Genomic DNA, 20,077 nt, shown 5'->3' with positions numbered 1-20,077 from the left:
ACTGGCAATTTCATCTGTAAAAGTTGATTTTCATTCCAGGCAGTGAAGTTGTATCAAACACTAGGTCATAATACTGACCTGATGCTAAATCAGTAGAGTAGCAACCTCTTGTCAACCCAGTACATTATTAGAGCTGTCTGTTTACTTTGGTATTACTGAAAACACTGCCCACGATGGAGAGAGACATGTACAGCATTTTCATCCTGAGTGCTTATGAAATGTAAATATTTTTAGCTGGACTTTCTGAAACAGAAACTTAGACATGGAACCAATTTAGTGGATCAGTGATAGAACCTGGAATACCAGGTCTCCTGACTCTCTGTCCAGTACACTATTCACTAACTTCGGCTGCCTCCTCAGCATTACCCCACTGAACTAAAAGGTGTCTCCAAAAATCAAATGTTGTTTATTCACATAATATCAGTTAGTAAAAGGCTTTTCCTTGAAGTAGTTTACACCTGATTCAATTTTCTGATTGTGGTACTACAGGCAAAGTAGGAACTCCAGAATATGCACTTCAGGCAGATTAGGCACAAGAGCATTATCATACCTTCTTTACCAGACTCTCTGCATCACTATTAATATTTGTATCCTAGAATTATTTAGATGGATACAACTTTGATATCCTTATGCAGTCATTATAACTTAAGATCGCTGCTTCCCAATGACTTAAAACAACTGTCCACAAATTCATCTGTTACTTCTTCTAAGGTTGCTGGCTTCCACTTTGGGACTTGGTCTTTGTCAATTAGCACTATCAGGTAAAGAAGAAAGAGGTGAATTTATTAGTATGCATTCTCCATCAAGAGGGCTTCAGATCACAGCAAGATAGGAGATTATATTGTTGCTAACTTTAGTGTACATCTGAAGTAAAATCAATATGCTGTGCAGTGTATTTGGTGACAGTAAAGGTGTAACATTTTAACCTTTTGTGGATGATCACTGAACAGATTCCCACCCTCGAGTGGCATGACACTGGGAATATTCTATTGCTCCCAAAATCCCCATAATGACCCCATCCAATATAACATTCACAGACTATGAGGGATGATCAATACTATAATCACACAAGCCTCCTCTCAGCCATTTACTGTAGACCTGCACAATTGTAACATATACAGCCTACATCCTGGAGGCAGAAGGCAGGTGTAGGGCTCTATGAAGGATACTTACGTTAAAAAAAAAGAATTATTCAATCTTTCTATTGAATCTTCATATAAAATCTCATTCTTAACAACTGCAGAGGGTAGAAACTCAGACTCCTACTGGAATATCATTTAAACTAATACAATAATAATGGGGAAAATAATATGGCAGGATACCCTCATAGGAAAATCAATAGTAGTTATTTATGGCTACTAACAGAAAAATACAGAAGGCACATAATTTCTCTGACGAATTATCATTGTAATGTATATATTCTGCTCAATATTGGAATATACCCTCAATGCTGTATATTTAAAAAAAACAGTAATGACTGGCTTATACACAAAAATCTAACACAAGAAAACATGATCTAGAAGTCCATTCCCAGCAGGCCGGGAAAAGAAATTGATCCTAATCAGGAAAAAAGAGAAGGCAAAGCAATACATTTCAAATTCCATGTGGATTGCTGACATGCAAGTGGAGATGAATTAATCAAGGGTAATTATTGTTACTGATATGTCAATAAAAGAGACTTTTACATAACCAGCAAGCGACTTCCCCCCATCAGAAAGAAACAATAAAAAATATCATATTGTGTTGGTGTGGGGAAAAAATCTGAATGGAATTTCAGGCAAGTCTTTGATGCCTCTCTAGACATTTAAGAGTTCTCTGAATTGTGTAATTATGTAATTCAATGATTTAACTAAATAGCCTATTGAAAAATAAAAGCCCTCCACATTTAAATTTTAAAAACGTGTTCATATTAATAAGGTTCATGAAAAGTTTGCTTAGGGTGAACAGGCTCAGTTGTGCTATGTGAAGCAGTCTTCAGGGTTTTGAAATTAGCCTGAAAAGGAAAGTACTAGTTTTAAGCACAAGAAAAGGAGCTTTCTGCTAATTGTTGTCTCCTGTGTACTGGACGAAATCTGTCTTGGGCACATCATCTCCATTATCTCCTGGGCAAAGGCTATAGGGAAACTGGAACTCTGCAACTTGAATTCCTACCTGATCAATTCATATTTGATTCCAGCTGTGGCTGAAAGTGTCCTTAAGTAACTGTTAAAATTCCAGCCATGTTAAGAGTAGTCACTGAGCCCACCGCATTCCTTTTGGGTCTAACTTAAGCAGCTTCCCAAAGGACAAGGGAGTGAAGCTATTTGCTACAGAACCTGATCCAGGGCCTGTGAGAGCAGCACTAACTCTCCCTTCTTCAGTAGATAAATGACGAAATGCTCAAGGCATATGGCTACTCCCTGTTAAGTGCCACCCCAAACATTCTCTCTTCCTCCCCCCCAACCCCACTTGCTTGTTGCTGCAGCGATCAGCAGTGATGTATTGTTTGAGGCCAGACTTCTGAAAGACTTTTAACCCCAGGGCTTTGCCTTTGTAAATCTTTGTCTAACTAGCCACCGTTCGCTTTCCTCAATGGAAGCCAAACATTCCATGAGCACAGAATCTGGCTTGCTAAAATGTTCTCAACTAGTGGCAATTAAAATGATTCAAGAAGCAGAAAGTTTTCATCTGGCCTGATATGGGGAGGGAGTGTTGTCAAGCAGAGGAACAGATGGCAAAACTGGAAGACTTCCACAGCTGATTTAAAGCAAGTTCATTACTTGCTATTACGTTAGCACTGTTTTAAATATGAACTCTGCTTTTAATACTATTAGATATATGAACTCCAAAGACAAACTTCTCCAGACTCTCATGTGTTTCATTATAGAGAGACGTAACAAGCTGATTAACACCTGCAACTTGCCTAGGCTTTAATGGGATTTGCCCATTTGCTCTCACTGTCTGGGAGAAGGGCTCATTTCTGAGGCAAACTCCCTGTCAGAAGAATGTCTGCTGACCATTTGCAGTGCTGGAGATGTGAAACCGGTAAGAGCCAGACCTAACAATAGCTTTGAAAATTCCACACACACATTTCTACCTAGCTACCTAAGTTGCTGCAATTAACCACATTTGCCATCCAATACCTTACAATTTTTTTCATACATGGCAGAGCTTTATCTGTTATCCTTTGTGGTAACTTGGCAAATCCTGTCTTTTAATAGCAACCACTTAAGTATTATTCTAATTTTTAAATCCCCATATTATTCAAGTGGGGTTTCATACTGTGAGGTGCTGACCTCTTCGTGGAAGGTGAGGGTACGCAGCACCTTGAAGAATCAAGCTGTTTATATGATCTCTATATACAGATGCACACAGACATTTACATGTGTTAAACAAAATGACACTTTCTGACACCTTTTCTCATGGTAAATAAGCACCTTATCTGACAAGTGGTCTTAGTCTCTGTGTCTACAGGAGCCCCTTCCTTTCGAAAGGGGCATGTTAATGGGCGGGTTCAAAAGATGCTAATGAGGCACTGGAATGAATATGCAGCACCTCATTGGCATAATGGCAGTCGCGGCGATTCGAAAATGCGGCTTTTCGAATTGTGCGCCGCCCATGGAGATGGGACCTTCCGAAAGGACCCCCCCCAGTTTTCAAAAGCCCTTCTTCCTAACACAAGATAGGAAGAAGGGGCTTTCGAAAACTGGGGGGGTCCTTTCAGAAGATCCCGTCTCCATGGGCAGCATGCAATTCGAAAAGCCGCACTTTCAAATCACTGCAGCCACAATTATGCTAATGAGGTGCTGCATATTCATTCCATTGCCTCATTAGCATCTTTCGAACCCCCTCATTAACATGCCCCTTTCGAGAGGAAGGGGCTCGTGTAGACCCAGCCAGTGATTTCAGGGAGATTATTCAGAGAAAGGTACTATTCAGTGTGGGTGGGGAACATCTTGGGGCCAAAAATGATTTAAAAAACCTGATGAAATTGTCAATTATAAATTGCACAATGAAATTTGAGTATCTTCGATTACCCTCAGCCCTATTCTGATCATCATACAGTCTTGCTATTAACATACACAAGAAAGAGGTGCTACACAGCAAATAGAAGTTTCCCAGCTGTTGCTCCTTGATGCTTGTTTCTCTGTCAGTTGTCTGTGTGGTTATCTTCACCAGTGTGACAAGTAATCAGTCTGTCTTGCCCAGTTCCCAGATGATTTTAATGACCCGGTGGTATTACAAATGAGAGCCACTTCTGTTGCTAGACTCTCTCTCTTGGCCTCTGGAAGTCTCTCGGATGAAGTCTGCCACATTCAAACAATGCGTCTGCTTTTCCAAGACTACTCTTGGAAAAGCAGACGCATTCTGCCAACAACATGGTATGCCTCGTGCCATGAGGAAGCAGGGATGTTTCAGCAGAAGGGCTTTTCCTGACATTTGGCCCTGTGAGGATGAGCCAAATGTTGGGAAAGTCTCTCCTGACAGAATTGTCAGCAAGAGATACACAAATAGCCACGTGCAATTTGCGTATCTTTTGCCGACAGTTCCCTGCAGTCTAGACCCAGTCTTAAGTGAGGACTACCATTTTCCACACAGATATATCTCTGCAACGGTTCATATTTCCCCTACCTTTAGAACATACAGTAAGGCCTCTGAGTACGCGACCCCGCTCTTACGCGTCTGACCCCCGCCCTGCCCCCAGCCTGGTTTAAACCACCTGCAAGTGGTTCTGGTTGAAGTCGCCCCACATGGCTCCAGTGCAACCCCCCTGCCAGCTCACAAGCTGCCTGCCTACCCACCTGCATGGCTCCGGTGCAACCCCTCCCCCCTCCCCGCCAGCTCACAAGCTAGCTGCCCGCCCACTGTGGCTGCAGTGCAGCCCCCCGCCAGCTCCCGAGCCACCTGCCATGGCTCCGGTGCAACCCCGCTGCTGGCTCACCACCCAGGCACGCCTCTGGTTCCGGCTCAACTCCCCGCCCCCCTGCAGCCCTAACCCACCCCAGGCTTAACCCCCTCCCTGCCCACCTCCCACAGCCCCAACCCGCCGCCAGGCTTAACCCTCCCCAACTACCACCCCCAGCGCAGGACTTCCCTTTCTGCTGCTTCCCCGGCTGCAGAACATGTGTTCTGCTGGGGAAAAAGCCAGACCCCCACTCGTGTGAAATCCAGGTTTACGCAAGGGTGCATGGAATGGAACCCTCGCATACTCTGAGACCTTACTGTATATACACCTATTCATATACAGAATAGCTTGTTTAAAATTGCACATTTCCTCATCTTGTTTGCTAGCACAATGAAGCCATATTTGTCCTTTGACAGATACAGTAAGGAACCTAAGGTGCCTTTATTAATACTCAGCAATCACCATCCTGTATTCACATACTGTAATAATCATTATACAACTTGTAAAGCAGTTTAGAAAAAAGATAATATCTGAACAAAATTAATTCTGAATTATCTCATCTAGGCCCCTTAAGGAACCTTAACTTGCTCTGCTGTCTTACACTGTAATCACCTTGAGAAACCATCTCCATCTATGTCCCCTGCTGGGCTAAGTACATAGGCTCTTAAATAACCACCAGGAGTTCCACTTTACAGATGGGGAAATTGAGACACAATGATTGAGAGGCCTCTACAAAGTCACTTAGTGAATCAATGGCTGAGTTGGGGAGAGAACCTTAGTTTGTGTCCCAGATCAATCCACTCAAAGCTTTGCTATTTGATGCCTACCTATTACAGAGAAATGGTTACAAAATTTCAAAAGTTTATGTACCCAGGAGTGTTTTCTATGGTAAGATGTATGTAACCATAATACATGAGTCATTGCCAAAAACAGTTTGTGTGTGAATGACTCAGCTTTTACTCTGAAACAGTCAGTATCTGTTACTAACTTTATCTTTTGATTTTGTAAATCACTTTAGAGCTGTCAGACTGCCTTGCACTCTGGCTGACACCAGAACTGAACTGAATGCATAAGTGATGGTAGTTCATATTTTACATTGTCATTGCTCATTGCTGCCAACACTGGATACATCTTGTTCCTTTCAGATGAACTGGGGCAAATGTTTTCACTGAACTGTGCTAGCAGTTAATGGTGCACAGGGAACATATATAAAACACTACAAATACTTTATATTAACAAGAAAGTCTTTTTCTACCATGTTCCAACAGGCAATTGCTGGCTGCATGGAGGTAATACAATGAGCAGGATAAATCTGTGAACAGATATATCTGAAATGATGGTACTGGATATTACTGTCAAACAAACTGCTGTCCGTATAGCTACAAATGAACAAGAAGGCAATCTGTGTTGCCCACTGTTATCTTTGAGCGCATCCTTACCTGCTCGAACACCTTCATAGAAGTCATGGCCCCGCTGAAAGACAAAGGAACATGTAAAATAATACATTCCATTCCAGACCCCCTCTTGGTCTGGGAGGTTCTTACTTTTGAATCAAGTCTACATTTCTCAAGCCTCTATCTACCCCACTCCACTTCCACTGTTCTCATTTTTCTTGTTCTCTTACTCACATTACACTGCTCTGGATGTTCACAACTAACTGCTCTTGTGTCTCTTTCCTCAGTCCTGGGTTTTGCACCTGCTTTCACGCTATACGCCACGTTTGGAACAACCTTCTGAGTCCATCCACGCAGTGCTCTCCTCCCATCTGAAATCTTCCTATACCAGTCCATCTTACTAAAGTAGCTCCACACCTGCTATCACTTCTGCCCTGTGCACGGCAAGTGACTGAATTACGGTCACATCATCCTTCCATGGCACACTTCATTGGCTTTCCATTGAATGGGAGTTCCACACAAAGGAAGGTTTACAGGACTGGTCTTCAGCCTGTAAACTCCTCAGGGCCAAGCCCTTGTTTTCATTTGTTTTGCATACTTATTACACTTTTCAGATAAATGATTATGTTCCATCAAACCCTGATTGCCATTTTTTCAGAAATGTAGTGACTATTTATTTGTGGAACAGAGTAAAACTATTTTCATGTATGCATGAGGCATGCCACACATTTCTGAGATCTATCTAAAACAAAACTATCAATTCAAAAATAATATTTTTAAGTGGGTGTGACAAAAAGTTACTATATTAACAAACCGGGCTTCATGTCAGGAACCTCGTTCATGCTGCCACACCAGAACTGCTTGACCAAACTAAGTATACCACTACACTACCAAGAGTGATATGTTTGTCACTAAATTTGTTCATATAATTAATACAAACTACAAAACTGAGCAAGCAGCTCATTACGTCTGGAGGGAGTAAATGTACTGTACTTTTTTCTTACCATGCATGCCTGACTCAGTCTGTATTCCATAGTTAGTACATCTTGCAAGCTCAGGGAAGCGCCTTCTCTAAGCTGTCTCAAAGTAATTTTTAAGGATGTAGGAGACATTTTATTAATTACCTGTGGAAGACATTGCACTTTATTGTTCCTGTCTTAAAGTTCTGGTTAAATGGTTTTCAAAAATGAAGACAAAAGGTTATTTATTATAGGTATAATGATACAAAACACTTGAGGATACCCTAGCACTTCCATCCTTAAGTCTATCTGCCTATCCTCTCCACCTTTGCATAACTCTTATAACCCCCCTGCCATATTGCTGTACAAAAACGTGTTAGTTTGCCTGAAAAATCTGTTATTCACCTTTACCTAACCTCTATCTACAGCATAAAAAATAGCATTGAGATCCCACACTTTTAAGGAGCAACATCTGTCTTATAAATGTGATCTCCAGCAGGTTTCCAAGTAGTTTCAAAATTGCCTCTGTTGTGTCATAATCTTTTGTTTTTCTCTTGTGCATTGCTTCTCAGCACTGCAGCCCATTTCAGTGGAGAAAAAAAGTCAGGGCTCAGCCACTATACAGCAACCTATTCCACACAGAGAAAACTGCCCAGGCAGATCCTCACTGTACGTAACCTGAGTTTTGCGCAGGCACATATGCCACCCGCAAAGAGAAGTTAGTGGGACTGGGGTTCAAATCTAGACTAATCTGGTTTGTCAATGAACTTCCTGATTTAGACTAAGGTACATGAGAGCAGAATGTGGCCTTTTGAATCAGTCCATTATGAACTACTATACATTTAAGAATTACAGGCACAAATTAAAACAAAAAATAAACTGATGATTATTTCCATTGGCTAAAAGTGATCTTGCAGGTAAGTTACGGGTAAATTATTAGGTTTTGTTTACTTCAATGGTCAGAATAATATAGGACTATGTGAGCTGGCCCAACATTTGAATTCCAAAAAAATTATTGCTCCTTACACATATTGCAAACCAATATACAATTGGTTATGCACTGCTTCCACTAAAAAAGCTAGTGTACTTTTAATTTAAATAGACAAACATTTGCCAGAAGCCTATCGCTCATGAGTGACTTTCAGTTAAAAACAGACCAGGTTGCCAGATGGATAAAAAAAAACAAATAAAGGAATTAGAACTGAGCTCCAAAAATTGCACTGGGGAATGACAGGAATGGAAATAACAGTTCTATTTTTAATTATGACAAACAGATTAATAACACAAGACTGGCCAAAGATCCATCTAGCCAGGTATCATGTCTTCTGAGACTGGCCAATACCAGGTGCATCAGAGGGAATGAACAAAACATGTGACCTCCAGGTGATCCATCCCATCACCCATTCCTAGCTTCGGGCAAACAGAGGCTAGGGACACCATCTCTGCCCTTTTTGGCTAACAGCCATCCATTCATGTCCCCTCCATTCATTTATCTAGTTCTGAGTCACACCATCCTCTGGAAAAGAGTTCCACAGGCAGACTGTTTTTCAAAGCTTTAAAACTGAAGATTTTTATGTTGACATGAATACAAGATCCATAGCATTCATGCCACAGTAGTATGCTGTGATTTACAAAAGACTGTTTACTGTTACAATGGGAAGCGGCACATCGTAAAATTTACCTACTTATATTATCAATGAGGACATTAGACTCTTAACCCACAGATTGAAATAGCAGATTTCCAGTCATCAACACTAAGAAATTTTCTGGCTCCTCAGTGCTCTGATTTTTCATTCTCTCTCCTGCCAGATGACAAATTCTCGAGTAATAACCTTGTTTGCCAGTTTACTTATGCCTGGTAACTCAATTGCTGTGCAATTGCTGTGCTGAGTAATTGTAACTGGAGAGTCAAGCGTTATCACTGGTTTGCATGCATCAATCAGCTGACATGAAAGGAGAGCTGGGGGAATTATTTGGAAAAAATATATATCCTGGCTTGAACTGAAACTTTTTTCATAATTCTATTAATTATCATGTACCCATACCTGCTTTGTACCGTAGCTCTCCCACCTCCCTCTCTGACCCATCCCGACCACAATTTGCTGCTCTTCAGATCTGTCCAATGATTCCTGCTAAAGACTCCTACTTCCTCTTTTTCCTTTAATTCCCTTTTCTTTTCCTGGACCCATTTCCACATAGGGCCCTCTTACCTCTTTGCTCTGTGGCAAAGTCTTGTCTGATACGGAAACCTTTGCTGGGACCAGACCAGATGTTATATTCAAAATCCTGTGCACCTAGCAGCTTCCCTGGGTGAAATGTGCCAAGTGCATTGCGGGGCACCACTGATCAAGGGAAGCACCGAAGCAGGAAGGATTTGAAAAACAGCAGTTTACTAAGCTAATGCGCTCAGAGGCTGCCAAAGAGGTTGGAAGTGAAGCGGGTATTGCTATAAATCATACAGAAGAAAGGAAAAGAAAAAGAAGCACAAAAGGTGGGTGTAATGCAGAAAAAATGAGTCACCAGTGTATCTATAAATAAACTGGTAGGATAAGGAGGAAGATCAGATCTAGAAAAGGACTGAAGAGGAACAGATTGCATTAGGAGGAAGAAATACTGGATGCAGAGAAGGTTTTATGAAGGTTGTTACCACCCATTCCAGGTTTTGTGCAATCTATTTTAGTATAGTGACCCTGCATACTGCATGTTAGCTTTCAACACCATTACTGGTAAGTATTTTATCACCATATGGCGAGGGAAGTAAGTAAGTAAGGCCGTGTTTCCCAAAAGGTGTTCTGCGGAATGCCGGGGTTCTACAAAGTGAAAATAAGGGTTCTGCGAGAAAATTCCATTACAATAGCTGACACTTCTGTGGCTCCCTGCCCTGCTGTGGCTGAAACAGCAAACTAAGCTCAATTGGTTTAATGACTGGCAGGGAGCTGTCGGTTAAACCAACTGAATTTAATTCCACTATTTCAGCAGCAGTATTGCAGGGAGCCCCTCATTCGCCCTACTTACCCAAGCAGCCACACCCCTCTGGTGGGCGTGTCTCAGCTCATCCCCACCAGCGGAACACCTCCATGCCTGCCTTCTTTCTCCTGAGTGAATGTGGCCACCCCGCACCACAGATGGGCTAGTCCCCGGGGCTGGTTTGGGGCTGAGAGGGGTTAACCCTGGGGGTGGGGGGTGAGTTTGTGGGATGGCAGGGTAAAGCTTGGGGATGGGGGGCAGATTTGGGGACTGAGTGCTGAGGTGAGTAAAGCCTAGAGACAGCGGGGCAGATTTGGGGGCTGAAGCGCGCAGAGCCTGAAATGGGGTCCCGCCAAATTCTTTAGAGTTTAAAAAGGTTTCGTAGCCAAATAAAATTGGGAAATACTGGTGTGAGGAATGGAGTCCTCTGAAAAAGTAACAGCTGGAATAGAAGCACTGCTCACTTTCAGTCACACAATGTAAGTTGCTAAGAACGGTTCTCGTATGCACCACAGCATCCAGTTTCAGGGTTTCTGGGAAGAAGAGGGCTGTTTTATTTTATACAATAACAGAAGTAACCCTTTCTCCTTCACTGTAAAGGAGCAAGAAACAAAAAGGTTAGCCAGATGATGAGTTAATAATGTCCTGCCAGGAAAACCAGGAGTGAAAAACCTTAATATGGAAAGGGAAATGGGAGGCAACGGCTGAGATCCACAGAGTCTCAGTGCCTGAGAAGTCACAGGAATAACAATGAAATCCACAAAGCCAGATTAGGTGCTTAGGCTCCCTACACAATCAGTGTGGGGAGACAGGCACATTAGAATGCAATCAGCACACTCAGGCAGGCTCTGCTTCAGCTTGCCAATGACAGCTGCAAAAAGAGCATGTGCTCAGCTCTGCCCCAACTTGGAGAGAGGCACTGAAGTCCAGGCTGCAGGGAGGTGAGAGCCACAAAACAGAACCAGCTGCCAGGGGTCAGGCACCTAAACTGTGTTTGAGAGTTAGGCACCTGCTTCACTATGCAAAGGAATCAGAGGGGAGGGTGATGCAGCTGCCGCCACCACCTTATAATTGTTAGCCCCCTCTGGCAGAAGGGAAATTGAACCTAGGTTCCTCACTTCTCATTAATGCTCTAACCCCATGGCTAAAAGTAATGATAGACAACTCTCCCCCACCAATTCTGAATGGACATGATCCATTAGGCATGCTCAGAGACCCCTACCAGATCAGGCTCCAGAGGCAACACAAGTGTCTTCTTCTGGCACTTACGCAGGAGACAGGTGTTCAGATAACTACAAGTCCATGTGCTCAAAGGCAAAACATAGGTTGTCAGGGCTGAAACCCTCTGACGCTCCAAGTGCAGAAAGTGGGGGGTCTGCAGAAGACCTTAAAAATCTTTGCCTCTATGGACTCTGCTTAAAAAACTTCCCAAGGTCACCGATTTCCTAACCCTCGGAGGTAGCTTCCACCATCCAAGGGAGAAACCCTTGAGATATGGTGGTGTTGAGGTTGCACCTCCTTTTTCTACCTGCAGAAAGGCACTTGCAAGTAGGGCAGAATGGCCTCCTATTCCAGGGCAACTCCACTGGTCCACTCTACAGCCAGTTCTTGGAGAAGGAGAAAATACACAGACACACAAAGGGTGCTTATAACAAGCCAGGAGGAAAAGAGGAGTGCAGGCCTGTGAGGAGTGTAAGAGGAAGCCATGGGGATGGGGGTGAGGGGGTAGGACACAGACCTAATTGCTACTGTTAAGTTTCATGGTAAATGACTGTATTGATAATTTCATACCATCACACTACCCCCACGGTTCATATTCAGACTAACTCTGTGAGTGTATGGTTGTGTTTGTGTGCACAGATCTGTACACTCACGGAGTTAGTATAAAGGTATAATGATGCAAAGCAGCCTCCAAGCTGACTTACTCAGCTTCTTGGGGCTGACCCTAGCATGGGGAAACCTCTCAGTGGTACAGGGCCAGCTTAGCTGGGTGCATGCTACCCCCTCTGAGCCTGGATAAAGCATGGCTCAGGTAACAGAAGTGCATCAGTGGAACTGGAATGGCCCATGGCTAGTGGTCCAAAACTACCAGAGAAGAGGCTGACCTTTTTCTGACCCAGCATCCAAGTCATTCTGCTTCCAATACATAAATATGCTATTCTGGGTTAGGAGATTTTTATGGCTCACTAAACAGTTAGTCATTAGTAGGTATTGGATTAGGCCCCAAAAGTTACGGGAAGTTTGTGATGGATGCAGAATCTGACTCATGGCAACTTAGGTATATACACATACAGGCGGCATGAACAAAAAGCAGCATCAATAGGTATTTTTTATAACTGCCTAGAATATCTTAATTATTTTCCCTGTAACATGTGGAACATACAGAATACTTAATAAATGAGGCGGTATAACGTATAGGTTTCACCAACAGTAACTTGGGAGGACCTTCAAAACTCACCACGAGCAGTGTGGCCATCTCAAGTTCAGGGCAGAAAAACTTTTAGACCATGCCCTCATGTATTCTTTACTTAGTGTATGTAAATTCTCCTAGAAGTTTTGACTCCAAGGGCGGAAACCTTGCAGGGATACATCTACACTGCAATCAGATGCCCATGTAGACTTCTGGGCTTGGGCTGAAATCCAGGCTCTTGGACCCAAAAGATCCCAGACGTCAGGCTGCAGCCTGAGCCTCAAAGTCTATATTGCAGTCAAACTGCCTTGCTGCAGCCTTGGCTCAAGTCAGCTGGCATGAGCTGGACATACCCTGAAAGAAATACAAGGAGACATGGGCCCAGGAAGAGGCTGTAAGAAAGATCTGTTGACAGGCTGAGAAAGGAAGGACTCGGGAGAGGTAGCGCAACGTGTGTCCCAAGAGATAGACCTTGTCTTTTCACTATAGGATCTTGGAGCTGGCACCCAAGGATGTGGGTGGGCCTAGGTCTTCCTACTAGTTACTCGGGAATTTGGAGTAAACTTCCCCTTTGTGTAAGGGGAGGAGGATCTTGAAAGGATATAAGGGCCTTGGGTTCCAGTGTCAGAGGCTAAAATCCTGATGTGAGGTTGTGGGAGCTCTCGTTACCCTGGAAGCGTGGAAAGAAAATGTGACCTGGTGGGAGAGCCACGCCATAAAAAAAGGGAACCAAAGTGAAGATTGGCAGGAGGCACATCACAGTACAGCAGAAAGAGCTGCTACCCCACATGCAGCCAAGAGGGGTGCACACCTGCATGACTCTACCCTTCCACAGGCAACAATTCTGCCAACTCTTACAACAAGTAAAGTTACCATCTGCATATGTGCATGCAGCACACGACTCTCTTTTATATCATCTGCACAGACCAATACATGGGAGAACAAAAGGCCATCACGTGCAGCATGAAATGAGACTAGACTGGTTCTCAGTTCACAACAATAGACATGACAGTTTAGGTGATGAAGTGAAGAAGAGTAACATCCAAATGGTACTAAAAAGGCAATCTGAGCTATGCAGAATTGATCACCCATACTGGAATCTGGCTAGGATTCTGGGGATGTAATATTGCTAGGTATTTAAGGGTGTGTACTTTTAACACGCAAAAAGTACTGCAACATCCTCTAATGCTAATATACCTAATTTTTAATATAAAGTATTTTAAGAGTCAGTTCTGCAGATCAGTCAGGGCATCACTGCCCCTTCTTTCCAACCACTGCCCCAGCAGCTCATACGTCAGCTGTTTCTTCCTTTGGTTTGGCTCTTCTTACTTTTCTAACCTGCTTTTCATTGGTTGCCAGGTAACGGTGGCTGAGTTGCTTTGAATGCACATTGAGAGATGAGTGTTTAAAAATTCTCATTGTGACATTCCAGTATTTTAAAGGAAACTAAAGGCAGTTATTGTTCTGGCTACTGTTGGGGAAAATTTCACTCTTAAACGTCTCACTCGTTAGTACTGTAGACTTCAACAACATGGATAGTGGCAATACAATTTTCCCTACAATACGTCCTCACTGTGCCACCATTCTGACCTGAAGATATCACCTCCCTGAGAAAAAACAAGTATATGCTCATTAAGTCCTTGGTTTCTGAGTTGAGTATGCCAACTACGGTACCAGCTCATGGGAAACGGGATGGCACATTTTTAAGATGTCTACAATACTTGGAAAAGGACTCATTTGATACAGGCCACCAAATCACTACCATAAGTAATGACTTTTGATCAAATTTGTCTGGGCTGGATTTGCATAACTATCTTATGATAAATTTGCTGATTCATTCAGTCTTTCAAAATCTCTTATTTCTGACCCAGAAGTGATAACGGAATCTAACTGCCTGCAACCTCAGAAACTCCATGTCCATAGTAACAAGAGGCTTTTATAATGGAGTTCATCTAAAACAGTAGAAATCACATATTTTTTAAAAAAAATCCACAAGATTGCTTTTTTAATTCAACTTTTTAGCCCAGTAATACACACTAGACAGAATGTATTTACAGGATTCACAGGGTTCCAGGCCAGCACAGATCATTATAATCATCTACTCTGAACTGTTATGTAATACAGGTGACAGCCCACCACCCAAGGATCAAGAGTCAGTCACTCATCAACCGTAAAAGGGAAACAGAATCACCTGCTATATACACAGCAGTATTAAATGTTCAAATGGATTGAAGAAACTGAGGAAAAAAATCAAATGCTTTAAAGGCACAGGGGCATTACATATAGGTTCACATATAGGCTTTTCTTGCAGACACAGATCATAGTGCATAAGGGAACCTCAAAAATGTGAAACAAAAGCAATCTCCACAACCATAAGTGCAAAGAACTTAAATTTTGGCTTTAAATTGGTCAGATTCTGCAGCAAGCAGTGACTTCTGCAGCAAATCTGGTAGTTATGGGATTGTGGAATACCCAAGGCCTGCATAGTGATTATAGGCAAATAAAAAGTCTTCATAGTGGGAACTATCTTTTGAGAACCTACAAGGCTGTAACATCCTTTACACACTATGGCCGTTTCTACACAGGTCACATGCTAATACATGGAGCGAAATATGCTAATGAGGTGTGGGTGCAAATTCTCTGTGCCTCATTAGCATAACGTCACGTGATTTGGAGTCCGGAAGACCATTCTTCCGGACTCCAAAATGCCATGTAGAAGCACGGCCCCGGGTGGGGGGGTTGAGAAAGGAAGTTCTTCTTCCAGAGGCCCCTTCTTCCTGAAATTTTTTGGGAAGAAGGGGCCTCCAGAAGAAGCATGCCCTTCTGGAAGCGCTCCTGGGGGCTGCGCTTCTACACAGCATTTTGGAATCTGGAAGAACAGTCTTCTGGACTCCAAATCATGTGACATTATGCTAATGAGGCACAGGGAATTTGCATCCATGCCTCATTAGCATATTTCGCTCTGTGTATTAGCATGCCACTTCCAAAGGAAGTGGCCTGTGTAGAAACGGCCTATGTTCTTGACTAGACATTCCACTAGATTTCAATAGTTTATTGTGCCATAACTAGGTCTTAGAAAAAGCCATACTTGAATGGTTTTTGACGGTCTGTCTGCCTCCACAAAAGTTAATTTTATCATTAGCGTCAAATGAAACATAGTTCCACAGTGATATTGTACAATTTACAGTGTCTCAGTGAAGTTCAACAGATTATAAATACAACTGTGTGGGCTGATCTATTTTAGGTCTCTATCTTATATGGTTTTACCATCATAGTATATTTAATCTTTTATCTTTAATGTGTTTATCCTCACGACATCCCTAAGAGACAGGGAAAAACTATTTCCCTCATTTTATAGATGGGAAAATGAGGCACAGCAAGACTGTGGATTAAGGTTCAATTCCCTGATCTGCCGCAGACTTCACTTACTGAGTCCCCAGCTACTGCCCTAAGCATCAGACCACCACTCCTGGGACCCACATGACAGTAAAATATTAAGTTTTCTCTTTTGTTTAATGTTGTACAATATAATAAACTAAACTTTTTCTTTTCAATACTGAGTATAATGCTTGCTATGCAGATGGCTTCTAAAATTACCTTTTTTAGGTATATGTTTAAATTAATTCAAATTTCTCTGTGGTGAAGACTGCCAGAAATCTGCAAAAATGCAAATATATTACCCTGCACAACCTTCTGACAATCCACAAGCCCCCAAGATTGGCTAAAGGCTTACCAGTTACAGCCTGTGGAGCTGCTAAAAGATTATATATAAATTCCAAGGGCTGAAGGGACCACTGGGATCTTCAGTTATTAGACAATTACATCTGTATCATCTCACATATATTTTTTGATAATTTTAAGACATTTATGTTTCAAGCCAGTCTGCCTAGGAAAGTTAATGGTCCTGTTATCATAGTGTATGTAATACTGTAAGGTCGAGGGAGGGTGAGAAGATGACAAATTACAAATTTGTATAAGAGCAGCATTTCTGCCCTTAGCTATAATCCTGTGTTAGCATAAAAATTTTTCTGTGGAAATACCTAAATTCTACACAATATTAAGCAAAGTTTGACTAGACCCTGTTACAGTTTTTCACAGGTTATCAAAGTATAAATACTTGGAATAATAAGAGAAGGCAAATGTAAAGATTCCATATGACTACATATAGGAACAGATGTGATTTCTTTCTGAGTAGCTGAGTCTAAAGTGGGCTGGTGAATTAATGTTGTAAGACTTTTGTAAATAGAGTTACACCCAAAGTTCAGGGATGTAGTCAAAAGCATCATGGTGCTTACAAAAAATGTTGGGTGCTAGGGTCCAAGAAAGATCTTGGAAAATTCTGACTGTTACTTTTATTACATATCATTCCAGATCAACAAATGGAAAAGTACAAAGCGTTTCTATTACCACCAAATCTTTGATCATCAGCGAGATTGTGTATACGTGGTCAGGCTTAGGTCTTGATGCTGCTGTTACATGTGTTGGTTAGTCCTGCTAAAGGCTAAAATAAAAAGGACTGGATCTTAAGGACCTGAGCCTGCTAACACACCAGCTTTACACCAAAGTAACTCCACTGACCTTCATACATTTGCTGCAGACTTACATAAGTTTAAGCAGGATTGGAATTAGACCATAAGACTTTGATTAAGGTAAAAATATATAATTAAACTTTACCTCTAGCTGCTTAAGAGGAAAAGGTGAACCATCCTCCTTCAAATTTTGAATGATTTCTTCCATGCTGTTTGCTGAAAACAGACTAAAAAAGAAGTAAACATTATCTGATTTTTCCCCCTCCCTCCTGCCTGCGAAGTAATAAGAACGCACAGACATTAAAAATAGAATAGCTTAACTAAATCATCAGACTGATTTCCTATACTATCTTATCTCAATCCAGAAATAAAATCTTGTTCTACTTGTAACCATCAAAAATGCAACTGCAAAGATCATTTTCTTAGTCCATCATTTTGACCATGTCATGCTCTCTTTCATCCCTCCAGAACCTCCTCTCTTTAATATCAAACATAAATTATTTGTCTCATGTCTTCCTTTTTGAAGGCATGTTATATCTATCCTTTCTGTCAGTGCTGAAAGGACAGCTCCCACCTCCAATCACCCATTTCCAAACAAGCAACTTCATGCTTTCTTCTGTGCTCCCCTTCACACTTGGGAGAAGCTACCTGTAGACATCCACAAAACAAACTACAGTAGAATCTCAAAGTTACAAACAGTTTGGGAAGAGAGATGGCTTATAACTCTGAAATATTTGCAACTGAACAAAATGTTACGGTTGTTCTTTGAAAAGTTTAAAACTGAATATGACTTAATACAGCTTTGAAACTTTACTATGCAGAGAAAAATGCTGCTTTTAACTATCTTGATTTAAATGCAACAAGAACAGAAACTGATTTTTTGCCCTGTCAAGCTTCTTTAAAAACATTTTTTAGTTTACATTTAACACCACACTGGTCTGTACAGTACTTACTCTGTGTGTGTGTGCGCGCGCGCGCACACTGCATAATGGCATAGCTCTAGTACTAACTGAAGAGTGCATTTGACTACTTGGTTAGTGACTTTCGTGTTTGTACCTGAGGTTCTGCTGTAATTTTCTTCCTTCAAAACCCTTCTTAAAACTCACCTTTTGTGAAATCTACAAACACTTGACAACTGCTAACCTACCAAGACTGTTTCATTGTTTCCTGGTACTCCCCCATCAGTCTATCCATAAGCATCTTTTCTCTTATGTATAGATTGCAAGCTCTTTGGAAGAGGGACTCTTTTCTGGACTTGTGCAACACCTAGAGCAGTAAGATCCTGGTCTAGGACTGGAGCTCCTAGATGATGTAGTAATATAAATAATAAAAAGAATTCTCTTTTGCTTTGTTCAGACTACTTTTAAATAACTTTACTGATGAGGTTTCCTCCATTCCACATTTAAATAAACCTAAGATAGGAATGCAAATGTTCATTTTAAAATTTTGATTTATGACTTATCTATGTGTTTATAATGCACCAGTCCCTATGGGATCAATTTTATTCTGATTGCTATTTACACCCATAAAATATCTATTAAAAAACTCTATCATCTTTGTTATTCAAGCTATCTGTATATTTAGTTATTTCAGCTTCTCATAAATCTAGGCTTCATTTTTTCCTAATGTTGGTCCCTGTCTTCCACCCAGCAACTCTTTCTGGTACTGACATTCCCAAAACTGTCACAGATGGACCTTTTTCTCAATACCCAAAGAATTACAAGGAATTACACACATATTCTGTCCCTTCTCCTCCCACCTCCTTTCACCACAAAAAACCCCTCTAAAATCTAATGTTCAAATGTCTTTCTTTTAATGTGTTATAGGGTAGTTACATACAAGAGTGACAAACTGACAAAAGAGGTTTAATGATTATAGCAATAATCATCAAAAGTCGCTTTTATCAGCGAATCAGCCAAGAACACCTGTTATGTAGAAAACTTAGGGCAGGGGTTAGCAATGAAATGTCGGCAGTTTGCCACAGTTAACCCATGCTGGGCCACCACTGCTATATTTACCTGCGCCTACAAGACAGCTGTTCCTGGCCAATGGGAGCTGCAGAAAGCAGTATGGACTAAGACACTGCTCCCCCACAGCTCCCATTGGCTGACAACAGCAAGCCACAGCCAACGGGAGCTGCAAGCACCTCAACCTGCTGTGAAGATGCAGGTAAATATAGTGGCAGCAGCCTGCCAGGGGCTAACCCTGGCAAACTGGATCCAGCTCACAGATTGGTATTTTTCTGCCCACCATGACCTTGGATATAAGTACCAGATCAAGAACTCCACAAAAGCAAGTGTTAACATACCATAATAGATATTACATAACGCATGAGATCCAGTAAACATCAATATTAATGCAAATCTTCCGCACAAAAGAGCAAGAGGGAAGAACGACTGAGTACCTGTTAATCTTGTCCATATGTTCATCGAGTACAAACTCCTTCTCTCGATCAATTTTGCACTGTTTAAAAGAAAATATATCTTTCACTTGGTTCTGCCTGAGCCGCCTTAAAAACTTTAAAAGCCCATCACTGGCACTGAAATACTATATTGATTTGCATTACAGAAAAGTATGCCAAGGCAGATCAGTGAATGCTGATTACCATGTTGAATCAAACAGTTTACAATATGTACAAACTTGTCATTGGGTTGAACATTTTCAAGCTTTTACCTCACAATGCAGCATTAGTTATTAGTTACCATATAGTCTGAAGATATTTTATAAATATTTGTCAGTAACAGATACAGATACAGCTGATTAGATACACTTTCAGAGTTCTCCGAGGAACAGCAGGGAAAATGAAATAAAGCTGTAAGATAAGAGGTGTGTCAGTCTAAAACATTTTGTACAATGTTCACTTCTATTATAATATGAGGCACCCATATCTAGAATCAAAAGTATGTTAAGATTTTCTTTTAATATGTGTCTTT

General features: G+C 41.6%; 1 protein-coding gene across 1 annotated transcript in view; it reads right to left on the bottom strand.

Annotated features, from left to right (window-relative positions):
- Positions 1–387: 387 nt before the first annotated feature.
- The window catches only part of HIBCH (3-hydroxyisobutyryl-CoA hydrolase), a 116,699-nt gene continuing 97,009 nt past the window's right edge, over positions 388–20,077 (bottom strand). The window contains exons 10-14 of the mRNA XM_075002026.1: positions 19,549–19,607; positions 17,290–17,371; positions 7,284–7,403; positions 6,325–6,358; positions 388–754 (exon numbers count right to left, since the gene is read on the bottom strand). Coding sequence (XP_074858127.1) covers positions 639–754; positions 6,325–6,358; positions 7,284–7,403; positions 17,290–17,371; positions 19,549–19,607 — 411 coding nt within the window. The 3' untranslated portion in view covers positions 388–638. The remainder of the gene's footprint in view (positions 755–6,324; positions 6,359–7,283; positions 7,404–17,289; positions 17,372–19,548; positions 19,608–20,077) is intronic.

Source organism: Carettochelys insculpta, chromosome 8, assembly GCF_033958435.1.
Source record: "Carettochelys insculpta isolate YL-2023 chromosome 8, ASM3395843v1, whole genome shotgun sequence".
Classification (NCBI taxonomy): domain Eukaryota; kingdom Metazoa; phylum Chordata; order Testudines; family Carettochelyidae; genus Carettochelys; species Carettochelys insculpta.
The sequence above is the reverse complement of the archived record's forward strand: the minus strand, read 5'-3'. Positions and strand labels throughout refer to the sequence as shown.